Source organism: Falco cherrug, chromosome 2 (assembly GCF_023634085.1).
Source record: "Falco cherrug isolate bFalChe1 chromosome 2, bFalChe1.pri, whole genome shotgun sequence".
NCBI lineage: Eukaryota > Metazoa > Chordata > Aves > Falconiformes > Falconidae > Falco > Falco cherrug.
In genome coordinates, this window is record NC_073698.1 from 4768431 (window position 1) to 4788630 (window position 20200).

Genomic DNA, 20200 nt, shown 5'->3' on the forward strand with positions numbered 1-20200 from the left:
TGTCCACCAGGGGAGCAGAACAGCTTTGCCATTTCGTGGCATATTTTTCTGTTTCGCTGCAAAGCTCATATTGTGTACTTTCTGTTTTATGTGAGCTACAGAACAGATGGGAACCTCAAAGCAGTTCTGCAGATTAATAATTAACACTTTGACCTTCTGCAGCATCCTTGTGTGCTCCAGGAACTTGGTTCTCTTCACCAGCAGGAATGAGCTGATCCTCCCAACTTGTCTGTGACTTCTTACTGCCAGTGAGGAAGATGAAGTGCAGAAAGGTTGTCCCGCTTCAGGAGGACTCATTATAGAAGCCTGATTATCTGAGCATTTAGTCTCTTTATCTGAGTATTAAACAGAGAGCCAGGGATCAGGTCTCCAAGGCAGCATTTGGCTGCCCAGCAATGGAACTGCCCTTCCCTCTCCTGCAGCTCCCTGGGTTATTTATGACACAATTCCAATTTCCACAAGAAACGAGAGTGATCTTACAGGCAACGGTCTCCTTCACTGCAAACCCTGATTCACTCTCCAGGCAGGTCCTGGCGTGGGGAAAAAGAAAAGTTATTATGAGATCCTTTCCATAATACCTCTCTGGAAGCGTCTGGGGCTGTGCTGGGGTGGAATTAGCCATCTTAATTCCTAACCTTTGGAATGTGAATGATCTTTTAGTGTAGAACGCTTTTTTAGCGTCGTTTTGAGACTGCAATATTTATCGTTATGTATTACAAAGCAACATGAGTGCTGTTTTAATATCGTTCTAAGATTGTCATATATATTGTAAATGACTCCTTAGGGGCTCCCTGGCTAACATCCTCTACCCTGGCTTTGTCTGGCCCATGCCCGGGGGGCAGCTTAGCATACCCCGATACACAACAGAAACACGGGCTGTGTGTTCCCTCCTGCTGGCACCGGGGCAGCTGGACAGATGTAGGTGGGACTGTGTTAGCTGCTGCGCAGCCTTGTACTGAAAAGTCCTTCGTTGGTGAGGACAGCATGGACCCTCCACCACAAGCTCAACTCAGGTGGTTCTCCCCGTGGGTCTTTGAGGTCCTAATGTCAATATCAGACACTACAACGTTTCTCGATGAGGAAGATGCTTTGCCTTTACAGTCCTTGGATACTCTCCATTGGCACTTGTTTGTCTGTTGACTACATGGGGAGTTGGTTTCAGCCTTGTCCCCGCCACAGTATGTTAGATGAGACCTGGAGAGGCAGCAAGCCTGGGGTGATCCATCTTCATGTCCCCTTCTGTGATCAGCCTGAGAAAGAATGAAGCCCTTTCAGGATGTAAACTGCAAGTTCATCTCAAAATTCAGGCAGAGGTAGACTCTTTGCATGGAAAATCTGGGTGGAGTTTGGCAATGCTGAAGTGGCTAAAAGCCCAGTCATACTGGGAACAGCAGTGGACCACCATCACCACCAAGAGGGGCAGGGAGCCACCCAACACCACATACACTGGTGGGCTGTGGACTGTGGTGATTTGTGGGGTTAGATCTAAAAGGTCTGTGGCCATGATTTGGTCGTCCTGCCTGTGTGATGTTTCCACAGCGCTGTGCCACACTCCACATGGATTGCTCCAGGGAAGTAACCACGTACTGGTGAGACGCAACGAGTGAGCACTGTAGATCCTCCTGTCTCTTCCTGGTAACTTATCTATCTGCCAGATGCTTGGGGTGTCATGGTTCAGGCTGTGAAGCTGTAGAGAGGAGGTGAAGGGGGTACCAGCTTGACTGCAGGTCTGCGCCAGTCTCTGTATGGCCAAGATGGCCACTGACCTACAGCTAGGACAACTGCTCCTCCTGATTTCTGGTCTGTCTGCAAGCCCCATCTGCTCTCCAGGTTGGCTTTTAGCCTTTGCTGTCGCTGTGGTACCCTCAGTTTGCGGTGAAAATACATTACCTGTGGGCTTTTATTCTCTCTTCTTACCTTGTCCTCATTTGTCACTGGTTTATTGTATGCTGGTCCCTCAAGAGTCCAATGAGGAGCATCAGCTCTGCCATAGCTTGTTGCAGGGAAAGCAGCAGTGATGCTCGATGGGGAAAAATAAATCCAGCACAGGAACAGAGGACCTTATGAGTCAACAGGCAGGGGACAGAAAGGCCATCGTGGTGCCTGGAAAGACATTGCAGCCTAGGCTGCCATCATCGCTGGATGGGGAGGTGGCCATGCATATATCATGGTTGTTTTCATCCTGTGAGATTGTGGGGGAAGCAGTGGTGGGAAGAGGTGGATTTTGGTCAAGTGAGAAGGCTTCCCAGCCAAGCTGCTGTGAGCCAGAACTTGAGGTTTGTATCTGGCATGGGTTTTCCCCATGCAAGCAGCTGTCTACCAGGAGAGAAGGTACATTCTGGCTTACTCCAGGGATGAGATGGTCCTTGGAGGGCATCGTCTGAGGTCCCTTCTGGATGTTATCTGTGAAAAACATACCTGGAGTACATACTACCTGTGCATACATTTTTTTTGTTAATATAACACTACCCACTTGAAAAGCTTCAAATGCTTTCTAAGTGCTAACGAAGGAAGTTCCAGCCAACCCCACTAGGAATTGCTGCACATTGTCCTCATTTCTCAGATTAGGAAACTGAGGAACCAAACGGTGGTGATTAGTCTTCTGGTCAGACGCACATGAGCCTGGGTGGATCTGTACTGCCTTGATTCCTCATTTAGGTAACAAAGATGATACGTGCCTTCCTTCTCTCTCCCACATGGATCGTTTCAGGCTATGGGCAGGAAGGGATGTTCTCCAAACATGTATTTGTGCAGCACATCGCACTGGGGGGACCTGCTGTGGGTGAGTCTTTATATAGTCCCTGTAACATGTTTTAGGAAATCCTGGCTATCTAATTTTATCACTCTGTAACAGGGTTTCTTGTGCAGTAGTGCACCTGACACCTGGTTGTAAATGTTGTTCTGAGCATTTCCAGGGAAATCCTTTGGGGTTTTTTAAGCACTTTCTCCTCTAACACTTCATTGCTGGTGAATTTGGGCCGTGACGAATGGGAAACTTTGCCTGACTCTGCAGTTTCTCTCCCCTCTCGCTTTGGTCCTGCATACAAATGCGGCAAGGTCCTTGGGGAGCAGCCAAGACTGCACCACTCAGCTGGAGTGGCTGGCAGCGCAGCATAAATGTCGAACGTACCCCACTGCTATGGCACGGGGAGAGGCTGCAATGCCATCTCTGCTTCCCAAGGCTTTTCTCTCCTTCCCTGAATGTGAAGACAATCATTGCGAGTGTCTTTGCCTCTTGAGGACACCTGAGCCAGCAGACACCAATGGAAGACCTTGGCTCCCCTAATTCCCTACTCAGCCCCTCCCTGGGTCTATGGCAGGCTGTCTCCAGCAGGGATTGGATTTTGGGAGACATGGAGCACCATCTTGAGTTGCTGAACCCATCAAGGAGGGGGAGCTCACCCATCCCTAGGGTCAAGTATAAGATTGTAGTTGGTTGTTTACAAGACAAAACACTCATATGTGTGACTAGTCCAAAGACGTTCTGTACTTTTGTGTGCTCATTCAGTTTGGGGGCTTTAGTCTCAGTCAAACAGGACCAGAATGGAAACTATTTTTGAATGCCACCATGAAAATGGCACAAAAATTGTCATCTTCATAGTGGTCCCAGACAGTTCTCAAGCTCTGCTTCTTTAACCTTCCTTGCCAAGTTGGGGTTGAAAGCTCAGCAGACCCTGCTTGAACTAATCTGCTGCTCTGTTCCTCTCTTTCAGCAGCTGGGAGCAGAGATGGATAAGATACTGGAAGCTGTGGTGATGTCCTCATACCCCAACAATGTGAAGCAAGGGCTTGTGAGGCGTGTCATTGAGGCAGCAAAGCAGCCCATGGACAGTGAGCAGTGCTGGTCCATGCTGGAGCTGTCTACCAAGCTTTATCTCACAGGGGACACCAAGTATAAAAGAGAGATCGGGAAAGAGGTTTTGGAGGTCTATGGCCACTACCACCCAGAGGAGTTTGAGGAGTTCTTCAACGTCCGCTTCCTGCTGAGTCTCCTCCAGGAAGGCTATGGACCTCTGGGGAAGAGAAGCCATTACGTACTTGATTATATCCAGTTAGGACTGCAGTTTGTCTTGGAAAGCCCGTCAGCAAACAGCATCTTCAGCTTATTGAGGATCGAGGTGCTCCGGAAAGTCTGTGAGAGGCCCAGCCCCAAGCAGTGTGCGAAGATCAGCAAACTCTTAACCCAGCATCCTCAGTGCATCCCCACCGGCAAACACCAGGTCTTGTTTTGCCAGCAGCTGATCCGGTGCATCGGGCAGTTCCAGTGCATCTCCGAGGGAGAAGAGGACATCATGCAGTTTTTGGAGCAGGTGAACAAAGTGAGCAGTTTGCTGCAGAGGATCTGGAGGACTCAGACCTCAGCCATCCTGCCTTCTTTGAAGGAGCTGTTCACTATCATTTCTTCAACAGGTAATTAAACAAAAAACAAAAAACAAAAGGCTGGGAATGTGAATGTTGGCTCTGATGAAGTCAAATTTGATTAGTTTGACATCTTGCATGGTTCTCCTCCACTCCAGAAATACAGCCACAGCTGGAATGTAATAAACAAGTATCCCTAAACGTTACCCAGGGCTTTAAGCTAGGAAAAAAATATCCCCTGAAAGTACACAGACTCTGTACACAGGCGTTAAGTGGGTTGAAATATTTGCAGCGTAAGTTTGTGTGTTCAGCATTTTCCAGCATCAGTTGGGCTTAATGGAGAGCACCTTATCTGCAGCTGGTTAGAGTGGGGCTTGAAAGCTTTTAGAAACGTCACTCTGATGGCTGACTTGATGGGACCCCACAGCCTGCTCCCTACCAGAAGCTAGGGACAAAGTTCAGGAGTTATTTCTCACTAGTCTAGAGACAGGAAGCTCTGCTGTCTCTCTGGAGGGTGGTTGTATCTTAAGGTGGGACAGAAGATATTTATCTGACTTCTGGGGCCTTTAGGTTATTGCAGAGGGTCACAGAAGATTTTTGGAGGTTCCAGGCTGGGCTCTCTGCTGGCAGGTGAGCTCCTGCTCCAGTTATTCCTAAGCCCATGAGGAGATGGGTTTTTCAGTGCATGCAGAGGAAATGTGGGACCCAGGGTTGGCCTGAGAACGTTGTTGTGCCTGTGATCTCTTCCTCCCTTGGGGCTGTGTATGGCTTCATGCAGCAGCCCATCTGTTACGACCCAGCCTCACTATGTGCTACACTGGGATTTGGGGAATTCTCCTCCTGGCACTGCTAAGTGTGGACTTCACATTGCTCATTTACACCAGCTGACTGCCACCCCATTTACAGAGGCAGAAATGATTTGGCTTTTAGAGACGAGAGATGACCTCATGTGCCTGGTTTTCCTGGCAACTGACATTTTCACTGCTGGCGCTCGTCCATGTCTTGCAGAGGAGCAGGAAGCACCATCCAATGCCTTGGCCAGCGTGGTCCAGTTTGTCCCTCTGGAGCTCATGGATGGCGTCATAAGAAACCTAACCAACGATGACAGCATCACCGATGTGCAAATGATGACGGCTATTGGCAGGTAGGAGAGGTTGCATTAGGGAACGTCATTCTCGGTTCGGAGAAAAACCTGCCCCAAAGCTGCACTCCATTCTCTGCGTGCTTTTATCCCAGCCACTTTGGCTGGTGCTGTTCAGTGAAGAGTGTCTGGGGAAAAAGGGAATTTCTGGATCCTTCCTTCCAGCCCTGAAGGCCTAGAGAACTAGAGTAAAGACATTATTGTTAGTAGTAGTAGTATTTGTTTGGTTTGATTTGATTTCTTTTTTTCTTAGAAATAAATGATGGTACAGAATGCCCAGCATAAGATACCTTGAAAAGTTTTGATTTTTTTCCAGAAGCTGTTGAGGGCCTTTTCTTCACAAAAATCTCCTTCACAGAATTTCATGTTGATCTCCATCTCCCTTCAGAAGGACAGCATCCTACACCACTAGTCACTGCTAAAAATCTTGGAAAGGGAGGTATGCCCGCTGTTTCAATGATCCCACCTTGACCTTTGTCAGATGAACGTAGCGCTGCCGGTCTGGATCTTGGTGCTGTACAAAGCGTATCCCTGCTCTCTGTGCAGGTGGAGTCAGTGTAGACCTTGTCAAGGCATGATCAAGAGTGGTGACTGAAATGCTACCTGATAACGCTCAACCTGGTCTTTGCAGCACCAGTGCTGCAAAGTGAACACAGTCACCGTGTCCAAGTCCCACAGCTCTTCTGTGCTCCAGTGCCTTGCTCCACACTTGCTCAGGAGTATCTTCAAAGATCTTAAGGGTCTTTTCCAACCTAAATGATTCTATGATTCTGTCTTCAACCCACGCTTTCCTTAGAGTTCTCCATTTAAATAGGTGATGTTCACATGCAGTCGCACATTCACTTAACCCAGGGAAGCTGCTGTGACTTGATCTCGCTGGAAACATCTCTTTTAATCTTCTTATTACACATGATTTGTGTGCCTCCCCCCACCCCTCAGCTTACATGACAGAAACACACATTGTTCCTGATGGGAACTTTCTGTACACAGAAAGCGGCTGCTTTTCTTTGACTTGCTGGGGAAGGTCATGGTTTTCCCAGAGTCCAGAGCAATGCAAGACAAAAGATTACGCTTTCAGTTCAGTTCTTAACCCTGTTCTCCATCTTTTTCTTCTTCTGGGCACCTGCTGCTGCAAGCCCCAGGTGATAAATCCTCTGAAGAGCGCCAGTGCCTAAATATAGAGGTTGCAAAATCAATTGCATCATTCCTTAAAACACTCTTTGGGACACGGAAGGATGAGTAGATGATTACGTAGAGTTAGCCAAACATTAAGCAGAGCCTGCAAAATGTAATTAAGATCACTTAGAAATGCGGATGTTTTGGTGCCTGGTTTATGGCAGAAGGGTGCCCCAGAAAACTGCATGACTGTCAGCCTTTCGCCGAGCGTGTGCTCCATGTGTAGAAAATCAAAGAAAAATGTACAAGTTGAAAGAATCTTTCAGCTTAGGGTCCCTGACAAAGTGGTCCCATGCAGAAATCTCCTCCTCTGAAAATGTGAGGAGTTTGGGAATAAGGGGGGGAATAAACTGGATGTAGGGTGGAGCTTCTGATCAAGCCTTTGAAGAACCAACAGTGGTTAGAAAAAAAAGCAAGCCTGGCACCTGCTGGTATAAGTGCACACCACAGCTTCTTTTAGAGCATTTCTTTTGGAGTTTGTCTCTTTCCAGATAAATCTATTAATGTGCATCCATGACTCCAGAAGTACTCTACTGATTTGGTTTTTCTAAATGTTTTTTTTTCCCCTGGGGGTGTATCTGTTTCAAAGAGCCCGGGTCCAGCTGAAGAAGGCATCTGCTGTCACGCAGTGATGCAGGCACTTCTACATCTGGAAATCAGGGTCTGAGCTTTTAAAAGTTTAGCATACCAAACCAATGGCTCCTTTGGAAAATTTGGGCCCTAATTTGTAGATCTTGCAATGTGGAAAGTGCAATGTGAATTTAAAATGTAATTTCTTCCTCTTGTAGCAACACAGGCAAGCAGCAGGCAGGACTGTAACTTAACCACTAGTGCTGGTAAAAAATAGCTTAAAACAGACAAGCATCTGTGCGGGTAAGTTAACTTTTTCATTCCAATAAAATAGCATGGCAAGGTAGCCAAATTACATCGTTATTAACAGACGAGGGCACAAAAAGATTTTATATAAATGTTTTTTTAATGACGATCCTTTTCCTTTCACAAATTCATTTGTATGTATTTTATGCCTGCGTAAAAGAAGATAGGGTGAAGAGGGACCTTTGGATCTCTGGCTCCATCTCCTTGCTTTGTAGGCGCTGACATTACAGACCCCTTTCATGAATGTTCAACTCCACTCCTCACAGCAGGAGGGGCTTCTGCTCCCACTGCTCTTCTTCCATAGCTGTTCCACCACCGGGCTGCTTTAATGGTTCAAATCTCTCTTCTAATAGCCAGCCTCTATGTATTTCTGGCCATCTTATAGTTTAATTGATCTTGTGCCAACATAAATAGCTGAAATAGCTCTTTTGCCTCCCTGTTGTTTATTCCTTCAGTGTATGCAGGCAGAGCTGTCCCTTCCCATCTCTGCTTTCCTGCGGCTGTGCTAAACAAGCCAGGTTATTTTAAGCTTTTCTTGCAGGAAATGTTCTTCATTTCCCTGATCACCTTAACAGGCTTTTTCTGCACCAGCTCCCACTTCAGTTCATTGGTCTGGGACGTGGATGATGATGTTTGTGCACCATGTTCCAGGTGCAGTTCATCGTGGCCTTAGAGAACAGCTTGAGAGGTCATCGTTTTGCCATAGAAAACACCTTTTCCATGCACCACGGCATGGTGCTGGTCTTCTCCATGTCTACTGTTACACTGGGAACTTGTAGTCACCTGGTGTCTGGCTGATCGTCTTCAAGCAGACGAGTTACCGTCATGTAGCATCCCTTTCTTGCACGCATTTTGAGACATTTCCTCCCAGTTTTACATTTCTAATCCTGAGGGTTTTCCTCATGATACTTTGATCCTCCTCTTGTGTTGATAACACCTCCCAGCTTTGCATCATCACAAGTTTCACAGCCATGTTCAGGATGTTTGTGCTAACAGAATTAGATCCTGAAGAACCTTGTTTGTAAACTCCTTTCAGATAGCCAGTCAGATGTGATCTATTTCTGTCCTTTGACTAGAAATTCGTATATCCTGACAAACCTGACTTTGGCACTTATGGTAACCCCCTGTGGCATGCTATCCCTTCTTCCCAGTCATCCCCTTGTTGCCTGCCTTCATTATAGGAACTGTATTCCTGTTCTTTCCACATAAAACACCACGCCAGAGTTAACAGAGTCATTAAAACTCACCAGAGTTGAAGTTTACCTGAGGGAAATGACCAGCTCCTTTTGTTTGGAGTTCATGAGCTCTTCACGTTTTGCTTTCACATCCGCTGCTGTTGCTTTTGTTTCCATTCTCAAATCTTTTATCTGCCTCCTCTTTGTCACCCTGATCAATTCCTTCCTCTGGCTGAAAATGGAGGCAGAGTATGTGTTTAGTTTGCACGTCCCATCTAGAGGCCATATCATGGCTTAATCACCACCACATCTTCTGTATACAGTGATTGCGTGGCTTTCCTTACTCTCCTCTGATGCAAATGTCTGTGGGAGCTTTTCTGGGATTCGCTTAATTACCCAGGTTAGCTTGGCTTGTGGTATTTCTCAACATCCCAACATATTCTGCTCTTCAAGTTTTCTTTATTGCTAGCTTTTTATTTTTCCAGTGCCTTGTAGACTGCACTTATTCCTGCTCTTTGCCTTGTGGCAGTTAGCTAGCTGTGTTCTCTTCATCTATTTTGCACGAGATACAGGCTGATAGGCAAAAGGGACTGACTGGGTAAGACAGCTGGACTGAGGTGGGAGACCGGAGATCTGGGATACCTTCAAACTAAAGGTACTGAAATGGTTGGTTTGACTTTTGGAGATCCCCAGCCCTAGTTACCTCCCATTTTTGTTTAAACTTAAACAGAAACAATGTGTCATCACCTAGTCTGAGGTGGGTTTTTTTTTTTAATGAGTTACTTCTGTAAAGTACTTGTTACTTGTGGAAAAATGACAACATATTTGTTGAATGGCTATAGATGAAATTTGTTAGCTGTGACATTCAGGAATATCTAGCTTCTATTAGGGTTACCAGTATTATTTTTTTTTAACGTGTTTTTGGAAATCCATGTTTCTCATGCAGGAATTAAAAGATCTGTATCTGAGCGTTTTTTCCTTACCAGTAACAACACAGAGATCATACCGGTATCACTTGTTTTCTAACGGTGACAATGCAAAGACCTTGATCTACATCTCACACAGGTGACATAGAGCATTGTATCAGCATGAAAAACTTGAACTCAAGTTGATTGATGTTACTGGAAGAAATCCCCACTTTCTTCTGTGGGCTTGGGTCTGTCCCTCTGATGAACCACAGCATGTTGGTGACACTGGGGTAATTCCACTTCAGGCTCCGTTGTGCTCTGAGTAACATGTGAAACGCCTTATGAAGAGCTTGTCTCTTACTTGGTCATCCCACTGACCAGACGCAAATTTGGAGGAGGTTTAACCCAGAGTGGAGCTTGGCTTTCACAACACGTGCATTGAGTTTCCTTTTAAGAGTTTGTATTTCATTTCAGGATGATTGACTGGGTGTCCTGGCCCCTGGGAAAGAACATAGACAAGTGGATCATTGCCCTGCTGAAGGGTTTGGCTGCGGTGAAAAAGTTTAGCATCTTGATTGAGGTTACTCTTTTGAAAATTGAAAAGGTCAGTGGGCTCTTTTAAACATGAATGTGAACAACAGCTTTCTCCTTGCACCTGAGGTATCTTGTTGCCTTTTAACTGAATGAGGATGAGATGTGACTCGAGGTGTAGAGAAAACAGTGTGCTGTCCCCAAGGGGTTTTGAAGGGACCGTTGTGTCCCCTGCACCCTCTACGAATACTGAGTTGCTGTGTATGGCATGGTGGGCTGATACTGGTTTTGCAGCTAGGAATGACGCTCTCCAGAATAACCCGCAGTTCTTTAGGTCTTGGTATGCAGAGGTACTGATATCTGAAAGGTGATGAAATAAAAGAAGCCAAGGATTTTCAAGCCAACCAACTGTTTCCCTTCTTGAACTATAGGGAGCTCTTGTAATACCCAGCTTAGGGAATGTGACATGCTTTCCTTCAGCTGTGCCTGGATCAGTGCTGGTCAGCACGGGCAAGGCACATACACAGTCACAGGTCGGTTTTAAAGCCTGTGCCCCAGCCCTAGTTCATTTAGTAGTGCAGATAAAGCCCCTGCTGCTATTGCCATCACCTGTTTTGGCAGTGACTACTTGCCGCTCCCTGAATACCCTGTGACCAAGTGCTGAAATTCTTCACTTCAAGGATATCGTCCACGCCGTGGTCCTGCTATTCCCTCCCTTGTGTAACGGGGATAACGCCTGGCTGAGCCTCCAGTGGAAGCCAGCATAGAAGTTATCAAGACCATAATTACCAGTATTGGAACACTGTCAATAACTGCATTTGTCCCTGCGATCCCCCACGTGCACTGAGCAGTGGGAGAGAAGCCAAGTACCTCCAGCTTTTCTTTATCTTTCCTTTTGTTGTTAATGCATAGGAAAGGGACACAGCCCTTAAAATAACATGTGATTTTTGGAAACTCTCAGAAGTATAATCTGAAAGGGGTAGAGGGCATTGTCAATTTATGCCATTTTCCATAAATCAGCATAAATATCATTACTTAGCCTTTGAAAAAGCCCTTTGCTTTCTCTCTCTTTGCCTGAAAGGTTAATGATAAATGTTCCAAATACCACACTAAAACAGAAGAGGCACATTTTAGAAAATCCCGCATCCCTCTGTGCTGGCACAGCCTCGCCCATCAGGAGGCACAGAGACACAGGGGTGTTATAGGGGTCTGCACCTTGCTGGGCCAGGCGTCGAGCAAGCCTGAAAGAGTGAGGATGACTCACACGGCATTTTTCGGATGCCCTGAGGCGATGCTCTGGACAGCAGATGATTCTGGAGACCTGGCTGCTTCAATATCCAGTGTGGAGCAGGACAGACCAGCAGCTGTGGCAGACAGCCAGTGCTTTTCTTTCCTGCCAGCCCCTTCTCCTGCGTGTTGTGGTGCCATCCTGCCTTCTCATTGGCTTTATTCTCCCCCACCAGGTCTTCTCCAAGCTGCTGTACCCTGTCGTGAGAGAGGGGGCTTTGTCTGTCCTGCAGTATATGCTGCTGAGCTTCCAGCACTCGCACGAGGCATTTCACTTGGTAAGGTGGCATGTGGTATCTCAAATGAGGACATTACCCTGAGCGTAACCATGGCGTAGGGCAACGTGGGTTGGAGGGAACCGAAGGTGCTGGGATATTGGAGACTATTTCCCTCATCTGCTTGATTTCACCGAGTGATGTAAACCCAACCCTGTCCATCCACTTGTAGCCTGCCCTGGCAGCTGCAGGTAGCCTCACCTGAAGCCCAGACAGCTTTTTGGGCACCATGGAGTCAGTGCTGAGGTGTGGAGGTAAGTCCTGAGCCTAAAAAGAGTTAGTTACCAGAGACAGAACAACCAACCTATGTCAGAGAACAAGGTGCAGAGGAGAAATGAGGCTTTCTCCTCTGATGGCTCCTCCCATTTCTCTCAAGACTTACCAGCTTGATGGCTTATCCCCAGGGATAAATGAGAATAAAGCTGTTTGGGGCTTGACCTTTCTGGGTTTGGAGTGTTCATGCTCCGCTTTTTTTCTGTGGTGCTCTACTAGCTGGAGGAGTGATGTCTGTGGGCAAGTGCACCCCCATGGTCCTCTCTCAACTTCAAAGCCCACCAGCTGAGGATGCAGTTAATGCAAATATATTGGATGACCTGTCAAGCTATGCTGAGGGTCTCATCAGCAGTGGCTGCAGTGTTCTTGCAGTCATTTTCACCTGGTGTTTGCCAGTCCTGCAGGTGGAAGAGGAGATGCCTCTCTTCCCTGCTCTTGCTCTTAGACCACTTGCTTCTCCCAATCACTCTCCCTTGTGCTGAGCCATTTGTACGGCTGTGTGCTGAAGTGTATGGTGGAAGAAGCCCTGGTGGAACCTAACCGAGCAGAAACTGCTGATGGTCGGTATTGCCCAGCTTGGTCTGGGCCACCCACAAACCTGCACTATTGCTGCTGCCTGGAGAAGGAAAGGGGAGGAGGTGGAGCGGTGGCCTGGGGCAGGAGGGTGAGTGGGACTATGTTGACCCAGGCTGGCTTGGGATGTAGTTTCGTGGGCAGGTTTAGAAGATATGGCCCTGTATTTGTTCTCACCCTTTCAGCTGAGGTGTGGTAGATGTTGGTACTCTGGTTTTGGGATGCGTTAGGCGAAGCCTTTGCATTGAGAGCATCTCAGAGGGCTCAGGCAGTGGAGGACAGGGAATATATTCTTAAACAGCCCCTGGTGTTTCCTAATGTTATGGTTTAACCCCAGCCAGCAACTGGGTACCATGCAGCTGCCCTCTTACCCCCCCGATCCCCAGTAGGATGGGGAGGAGACCTGGAAAAACAGTAAAACCCATGGGTTCAGATAAGAACAGTTTTATAATTGAAATATATTAATAATAATAACAACAATAACTAACAACAACATCAAAAATAATGATGTTTATAATGATAATGATAATAATAATGTAACAGTAATAATTGTAATGAAAAGGGAGACAACCAAAAACGAGAAAGAGATAAACCCCAAGAAAGACAAGTGATGCACAACACAGTCGCTCATCACCTGCTGACCCGTGCCCAGCCAGTCCCCAGCAGCAATCGGCACCTGCCAGCCAAGTCCCCCCCATATACACACTGAGCATGACAACATATGGTATGGAATATCCCTTTGGCTAGTTTGGGTCAGCCGTCCTGGTTATGCTCCCTCCTGGCTTGTTGTGCACCTCCTCGTTGGCAGCAGATGGGAAACTGAAAAGTCCTTGGTTTAGGGTAAGCACTACTTAGCGAGGACTAAACCACCAGCATGTTATCAACGTTATTCTCATTCTGAATCCAAACCCCAGCACTCCCCCAGCTGCTAGGAAGAAAACTCACTCTATCCCAGCCAAAACCAGGACACGTAAGCAGGTGCCTGACTGTCCATTGGCCTCGGTGGGCCCCTTCCCACGTGTGACTTCAGATTGTCACCAACATGTGGCACCCATTACCATTTCTTGAAGTGATGGGTCGTCTTACAAAGCACTGTACAACACCCGTGCAGTAAGACTTGACGACTGGATCAGAACACTTTCACTTCATGAACTCCCCACTGTTAAAAGCAAAACCCACTCTTAGCAGTATTTAAATCTCCTCTTTTCTTTTCTACAGTGATATTTTATATTTTATTTTGCTGTTGACACTAAGGCACGGCTCTGCGTCTTGCTGGCATCCCTGGAATGCTGTAATTAAAAAGCAAGGCTGAAAGCAAAGGCATGCTTGCAGTGATTGGACTGATAAAAGCAGTAATGGAAAATTACTCCTATTAATGTTTGATTTTATACTTTTTCATTAGAGTCCTTAATTTGGCTTTTCACCTAAAGTTCACAGAATAAACAGATAAGGCTGGAAAAAAGTAAGCTAGCTGACATTTTCATCTGATGTTTTTTCATTCCTCAGCTGGAGACACTTTAAATGAGCCTGAATTTCTTGAGAAACTCTTTGGTTTCTAAAAATAGGGTCATTCCAAAGGATTGTCTTCAGTTGGGCGTCCAAATTTTGAAACACTCCAAAAGCTGTCGGTTGCTCTTGGCCTGAAGTTTCCATCTGCAGCCTAGCAAGCATAAATTTCCTCCTCTATTTTTAAAAAACAGTGCACAAACCTGTCTTGCTTTTTAGCTTTTTGTGTTTGCCCTGGCACTTTGGAAAGGTTTTGAGAATTGTTCCCATCACAGCTTGGCAAAATATTGGTACTGGGATTCATTCGCTTCCGAAGGAAACTTTCCTGTTGGAAGGGAAGTAGTTAAAATCTCCAACATTTTTTTTTGGGGGGGGGAGAGAGAGAGAGACAGGGAGAGAAAGAAGAGAGGGAGACTAAGGGAGGAAGATAGGATCAGGAAATGGCCAGACTGAGGATCCAGAGAATTCTACTCCAGGATTGTTCTGGGGTAAAAATAACATAAAATATAAATATGAAAAAGGTTGCGTAAGTGCCTGGGGTCACTCTAGCACATCTGCAGGGTTGGAAATAGGTTATTAATTCTCTGTGCAGCTGCGGGGTCAGCAGAGGGTGCCTGTGAGCAACGTATCATTTGCGTTTGTGCCTGCTTGTTCATTTTTAAATGTCCTCAATGAAAGCAAAATAACCCGTGCTATTTATGTGCCTGCCGCCACCCATCCAGCCATACCAGTTCCCGCTCAGTTTATACAGTATAAAATAAAATATTGCACACCAGACAACACTTCTTGTAGGCTAATTCATCTGTGTCACAGGTTTGGATCCCTGCGCTTGGCAGTCATCCTGTAACGCTCCTTTCCACCGTGCGTATGTGATTCAGTAGAGGTTGGTCTGCACAAAGACTGGTCGTTGCAGCACGGCAAAGCAGCAGCACAAACTTGCAGGTGTCGTGCACCACGAAACCCTCTGAGTTCTATAGCGTTTGCACTACTGAAGTCAACAGAAGAACTGCTGTTGAGATCATAGGGTGAAGGATGCGGTCCAGAAGGGGACTGAAGTCAACTGCTGTTGCCTGTCCTTTCTGCCTGGGGGTGAATCTCATTCCCCTGCATGTGTATTAAAGCTCTGCGAGTAATTCAGAGCCTTTTTTGATGTAGTGAATTTTCCTTTTCCAGCTGCTTCCTCACATCCCCAGGCTGGTGGCCTCTCTGAAGAAGGAAGACTCCAACTCTGCCACCAGCTCCCTGGAGCAGCTGGCTGAGCTCATCCACTGCATGTTCTTCCGCTTCTCAGGATTTCCAGATCTCTACGAACCAGTCCTAGAAGCAGTTAAAGTAAGACATGCACCTCTTGGGCATTTTTCTGTTTTCCATATGGAAATGGCATCTTAGTTCGCAGCCTAATGCAGAGGCACTGTCCTACCAGTAGGGATGTCCTAACCTCAACACCTCAAATTGTGTAGAAGAAAGCGTTTCAAATTCTGAGTTTGAGCCTCATGTAGGTAAGCTGAGGGAAGGTCCTGATTGTGCCTGTGGGTTTTAGCTATAGCTTCAATCTTGCATGCCTCTAAAGTACTAATACTAGCAGCTAAACGCTTCCTCCCATGGGTGCATGTTCATGCGAAGAGCAGAGGAAACGAGTTGCTTGAACACCTCTAGCAGAGGAGTTTCATAGTTGCCCATTCTTCACATGGAAAGAGAATGATTTGTAACACAGAGCTTTCTTTCCAAGGCTCTTCCTATTCCAAATGAAGACCGGATTAAACATCTCTTGGGGCAAAATGCCTGGACCTCCCAGAAGAACGAGCTGGCCTGCTTCTACCCACGCCTGGCATCCAAATCAGAGACGGGAAAGATCGGGTTAATTAACTTGGGAAACACCTGCTACATGAACAGCATCATACAGTCTCTTTTCATGGCTTCGGAGTGAGTTTTTGCCTCCTTGCTCCCACTCAAGACAGCTACAGAGGCTGCTCATTGCACCGGCATTGCGTGTCTTGCACTGATTTTCCATCTGACAGTTTGCATCTCTGTTTCTCTTTTGCAGCTTTCGACATTCAGTGTTGAATTTAACCGAGGGCAACTCCCAGCCCCTGATGACAAAGCTCCAGTGGCTCTTTGCGTTTTTGGAGCACAGTCAGGTAATTATTTCATGTTCTAGTTATTTGTTTGGACTGTCGGCAGCGGAAAGGCTCGTCTCCAAGTTGCTTCCTGCCGACTCCAACGTACTGATAAGGAGCTGTGGATCTTGGTGGGTTTTTATAACAGCACAAATTTTTGTTTATATGAAGGAGACTAATTTTCAGGGTGGAGGAGGCAAGCTCCTATCACCCATGAAAGTGAGCTGTGTTCACATCAGGCTGCCTGTCTTCAGCCTGTGGTCTTGCTGGGTTGGACTTCTGTAATAACAAGTAGTTTTGACGATGAAGTCCATTTGGTAATAGTTTACGTATGTGGCCAGTTGAAAAGCCTGTTGATCTAAAGCAGAGGTTTTTATTCCTTGCTGTGCAATGAGGAGGAAGACTGGAGCAGCTCGCCTGTCCCCTTGCTTCACAGTAAAGCACAAATTATCAGTGAAAATTGCCTTAAAAGTGGTGTAGTAGTAGTAGTAGTAGTAGTAGTAGTAGTAGTAGTAGTAATGATCCCCTTAGATTCCAGATGCTTTGAATCCTCTGTATGTGAGGGAAAGTAAAGTAAAAATAACACCCTTGAACAAATTAATTATGAATGCTTTCTTGACGAACATGGAATGTAATATGAGTGACTCCTGGAGATACAGCTAGGTCATATCTAGCTCTTCTCTTGAAATTGTAACTTTCTGTCCCTAGAAAGACATAATTTTGAAAGTCCAGGGAATTTTCTCTTGCTGTGAAACCAGTCACATGGGTTTCTGTTTTCCACGCCTTGAGTGACAGAGCTGGCTTCTTGCATTGTGTTATTATGTCATCACAGATGACTTTTGGGGGCAAAATATAAACAGCCTCTTAGATTTAATATTTGGTCATAGAAGAGTCTAGCTTTTGACGGTAGGTTGGGGTGTCTGTGATCTGTGATGAGCAAATACAGAAGCATATTCGCTTCTGTGTAGTTTATGGTTAATAGTTTACCGCTAATTTCCTAATAGCCTTCTAGTTATTTTTCTTCTTCAGGCTGTTCTTAAAGTCTCTTCTTTGCCAAAGATGGGTCTTTTTCCATGTTAATTAGGCATCTGCTTCCCAACGGCAGCGATTACATTATCTGGTAATGCAGATTACCTGCCTGTAGTGCTCAGAATGATGAGTGGAAGTTTAGTGGATTTTTTGCTTTGTTTTTTTCCTATGAAAGGATTTGGTGAGAGAGATTCTGATCAAATTAAATGGAGCATCAAATTAAACTCAGGCTGAATTAAGTAGAAGTCTCTGGGTCAGGCCAATAAACAATTCTAAAACTGAAAGAAGAAATGGATATTTTATAGAAGTATATGTAAAATAATGGCTGAAATTCATCCGTATTGTCCTGGCTTGCAGCAAAGCAAGAAAGTCTTGGGATTAGCGTTTGTAGGGGAAAAAAAAGGGGACCTTGTCAGGCACACAAGTGTACCTTGCTCCCAGTGAAACAGCCAGAAAGAACCTCCTCTTCCCTCTCCATTCCCCTGTTGGAGGTGAGAACCAGATCCCTAGGATTAATGCACTTCTTCTGTGTTGCTGCCAGCGACCTGCCATCTCACCCGAGAGTTTCCTCTCTGCCTCCTGGCCACCCTGGTTCACCCCTGGTGCTCAGCAGGACTGCTCGGAGTATCTCAAGTACTTGCTGGACCGGTACGTGGTGAGCGCTGGTGGTTTCAGAGCCTGGTGACACGGGCGTCCCTAGGCTGCGATGTTTAATGCTGACCCACATGCAAACGGGGCCAGCGGCTGAGACCCAGAGGAGCTGGGACAGTGGAGGCTTGGGGTGAAAGGTGGTGAGATTGGTCTGGGGCTCCTCGGTCAAACCCTCTTTGGGCTGGCTTAGGAGTAAGGTCAGAACTTAGTTCTGCGTGAAACTTTCTGCCTTTGCTCTGAAGGCCAAGGGGATTGTACCAAGTTTAGAGATTTGCCTCACAAGACACCCAGGCTCCTCTGTACAATGTTGATTTTTCCCTTTCTCTTCCCTAGAAATCCCAAATCTTGGGTGTCCCAGCAATCCCTCTACAAGTGGGGGGTCAGTGGCACATGGAGACCTCTGGTTCCCAAACCCTGCCCAGCACCTCCCCTTGCTCCCAAAGTGCCAGACACCTGGGAACAGGCAGGTTAACCCGGATTAACCCCTTGGAGTGAAGAACAGAAACCGTACTTTAGAAATTGCCTCTTGGTGGTGTATCCGTGCATAACGCAGCCTTTTTTTTTTCTGCTGCCAAAGGTTACACGAAGAAGAAAAAACCGGGAAAAGGATCTACCAGAAGCTCAAGGAATCCAGCTTGATGTCTCAGGCAGTAGAGCATCATTACTTAAACAAGACATTGATTGAGAAGATGTTTGGGGGTAAAATGATGACAAAGATCCGCTGTTTGAAGTGTCTGAATGTCTCTTCCCGAGAAGAAGCCTTCACAGACCTGTCCCTGGCTTTTCCTCCATCGGACAGGCACGTGCGTGGGAGCACATCTGTTTTACCAGTGGAAGAAATTGGCCCACAATTTATTGAGCCTCCTGAAAACCCAAGCCAGCTTACCGGGTCTCTCTGGATCCGGAGGAAGGCTCCCATGGCTGGAGAACCTGCAGCCCCACCGATGCCAGTGGAAACATTGGGTTTCCAGGAGCCAGGAGAAGCAGCAAATCCCTTAAGTGGCAATGCCGTTGGTGTGGATGCAGCCAAAGACCCTCTCTCAGCTTTTGGGGAGCAGGCATGTACTCCCAAGGACTCCAGGTCCGTCCCAGATTTAATCAACTATTTTCTATCCCCGGAGAGATTGACAGCGGAGAATAAATACCACTGTGAGAAATGCGCGTCCTTGCAGGATGCCGAGAAGGTGGCGGAGCTGACGGAGGGTCCGCACTACCTCATCCTCACGCTGCTGCGGTTCTCCTTCGACCCACGGACTATGAAGAGGAAGAAGATCTTGGACAATGTCTCCATCCCTGTGGTGCTCAAGCTGCCCATCCTTGTCACCCCGGAGGAAACTGAGGAGGTTTGCCAGTGTGAGAAGGCCACGGCCACTGCGGGAAGCGGCTTCATGTCTGTGGTGTATGACCTCTGCAGTGTGGTGGTGCATTCGGGCATCTCCTCCGAGAGCGGCCACTATTACTGCTACTCCAGGGAGTGCACCGACACCATCCCTCAGGGGCAGCCCCGGGACGGGGCACCGAAACTGGCCTCCGACAAGCAATTGGACTTTGAAATCCAGTGGTACCTCTTCAATGACACCAGAGTTTCCTTCTCCTCCTTTGAATCGGTCAGCAACATCACCTCTTTCTTCCCCAAGGACACTGCCTACGTCCTCTTCTACAGACAGCGGCCGGGCAGGCAGAGCTGCCTGATGCATGAGGCTCTGGCCGAGGCCGGCCGCCTGCACGGTGAACCCTCCCTCCATAAGGACTTGATGGAAGCCATTTCCAAAGATAACATCCTCTACTTGCAGGTAACTCCCACTGCCGTGCACAGCACGGGTGCGATCCTGTGGCTGCCCAGCTCATGCGCCACGTTCCCACCTACCCAGGTTGTGTCCTGCGGATAAATCTGCACGTGCAGAGACGCGCCCGCTCCCTGAAGCCAAATCCCTTTTCCTTTTTAGCACCCAGGTATAAACAGGTTGTGGTTTCCCGATGAAATTGGGTCTTGAGGGTGGTGCAAGATACCTTATGGCTATGCTCAGGGTTGACTTGCTGTTGCCCACCCCAGGCAGCTCTGCTGGAATTTTTCTTCTGAGTGCCTGAGAAAGGTGGGCGAGCTGGGAATGCAAACCAGAATGGATTTTGGTCAGCTGGTGCAGTCAATACTTTCCGAACAGCAGTGTTGCACAGGACAGGAGCTGCACCCGGGGGAATGTGAAGGGTCCCTCCTCCCCCAGAGGTGACATGCAAGGGCTGGGTTTTGATTTCTGGAGAGATGCAATGCTTTGCTGCATCCCTTTTGCTGAGCTCTAGAAATGAGCACATGGCCTTCTCACTC

General features: G+C 47.0%; 1 protein-coding gene across 4 annotated transcripts in view; it reads left to right on the top strand.

Annotated features, from left to right (window-relative positions):
* USP35 (ubiquitin specific peptidase 35) overlaps positions 1–20200 on the top strand; it is a 30091-nt gene that overhangs the window by 8139 nt on the left and 1752 nt on the right. For 2 of the 4 annotated variants that reach the window (XM_027798894.2, XM_055701761.1), the window contains exons 2-10: positions 3714–4410; positions 5368–5503; positions 10110–10239; positions 11630–11731; positions 15254–15412; positions 15810–16003; positions 16125–16218; positions 17768–17874; positions 18455–19670. In XM_027798894.2, coding sequence (XP_027654695.2) covers positions 3729–4410; positions 5368–5503; positions 10110–10239; positions 11630–11731; positions 15254–15412; positions 15810–16003; positions 16125–16218; positions 17768–17874; positions 18455–19670 — 2820 coding nt within the window. In that variant the 5' untranslated portion in view covers positions 3714–3728. Of the gene's footprint in view, positions 1–608; positions 2783–3713; positions 4411–5367; positions 5504–10109; positions 10240–11629; positions 11732–15253; positions 15413–15809; positions 16004–16124; positions 16219–17767; positions 17875–18454; positions 19671–20200 lie in introns of those variants that run through there. The other 2 variants (XM_055701759.1, XM_055701760.1) reach the window with 2 other exon arrangements.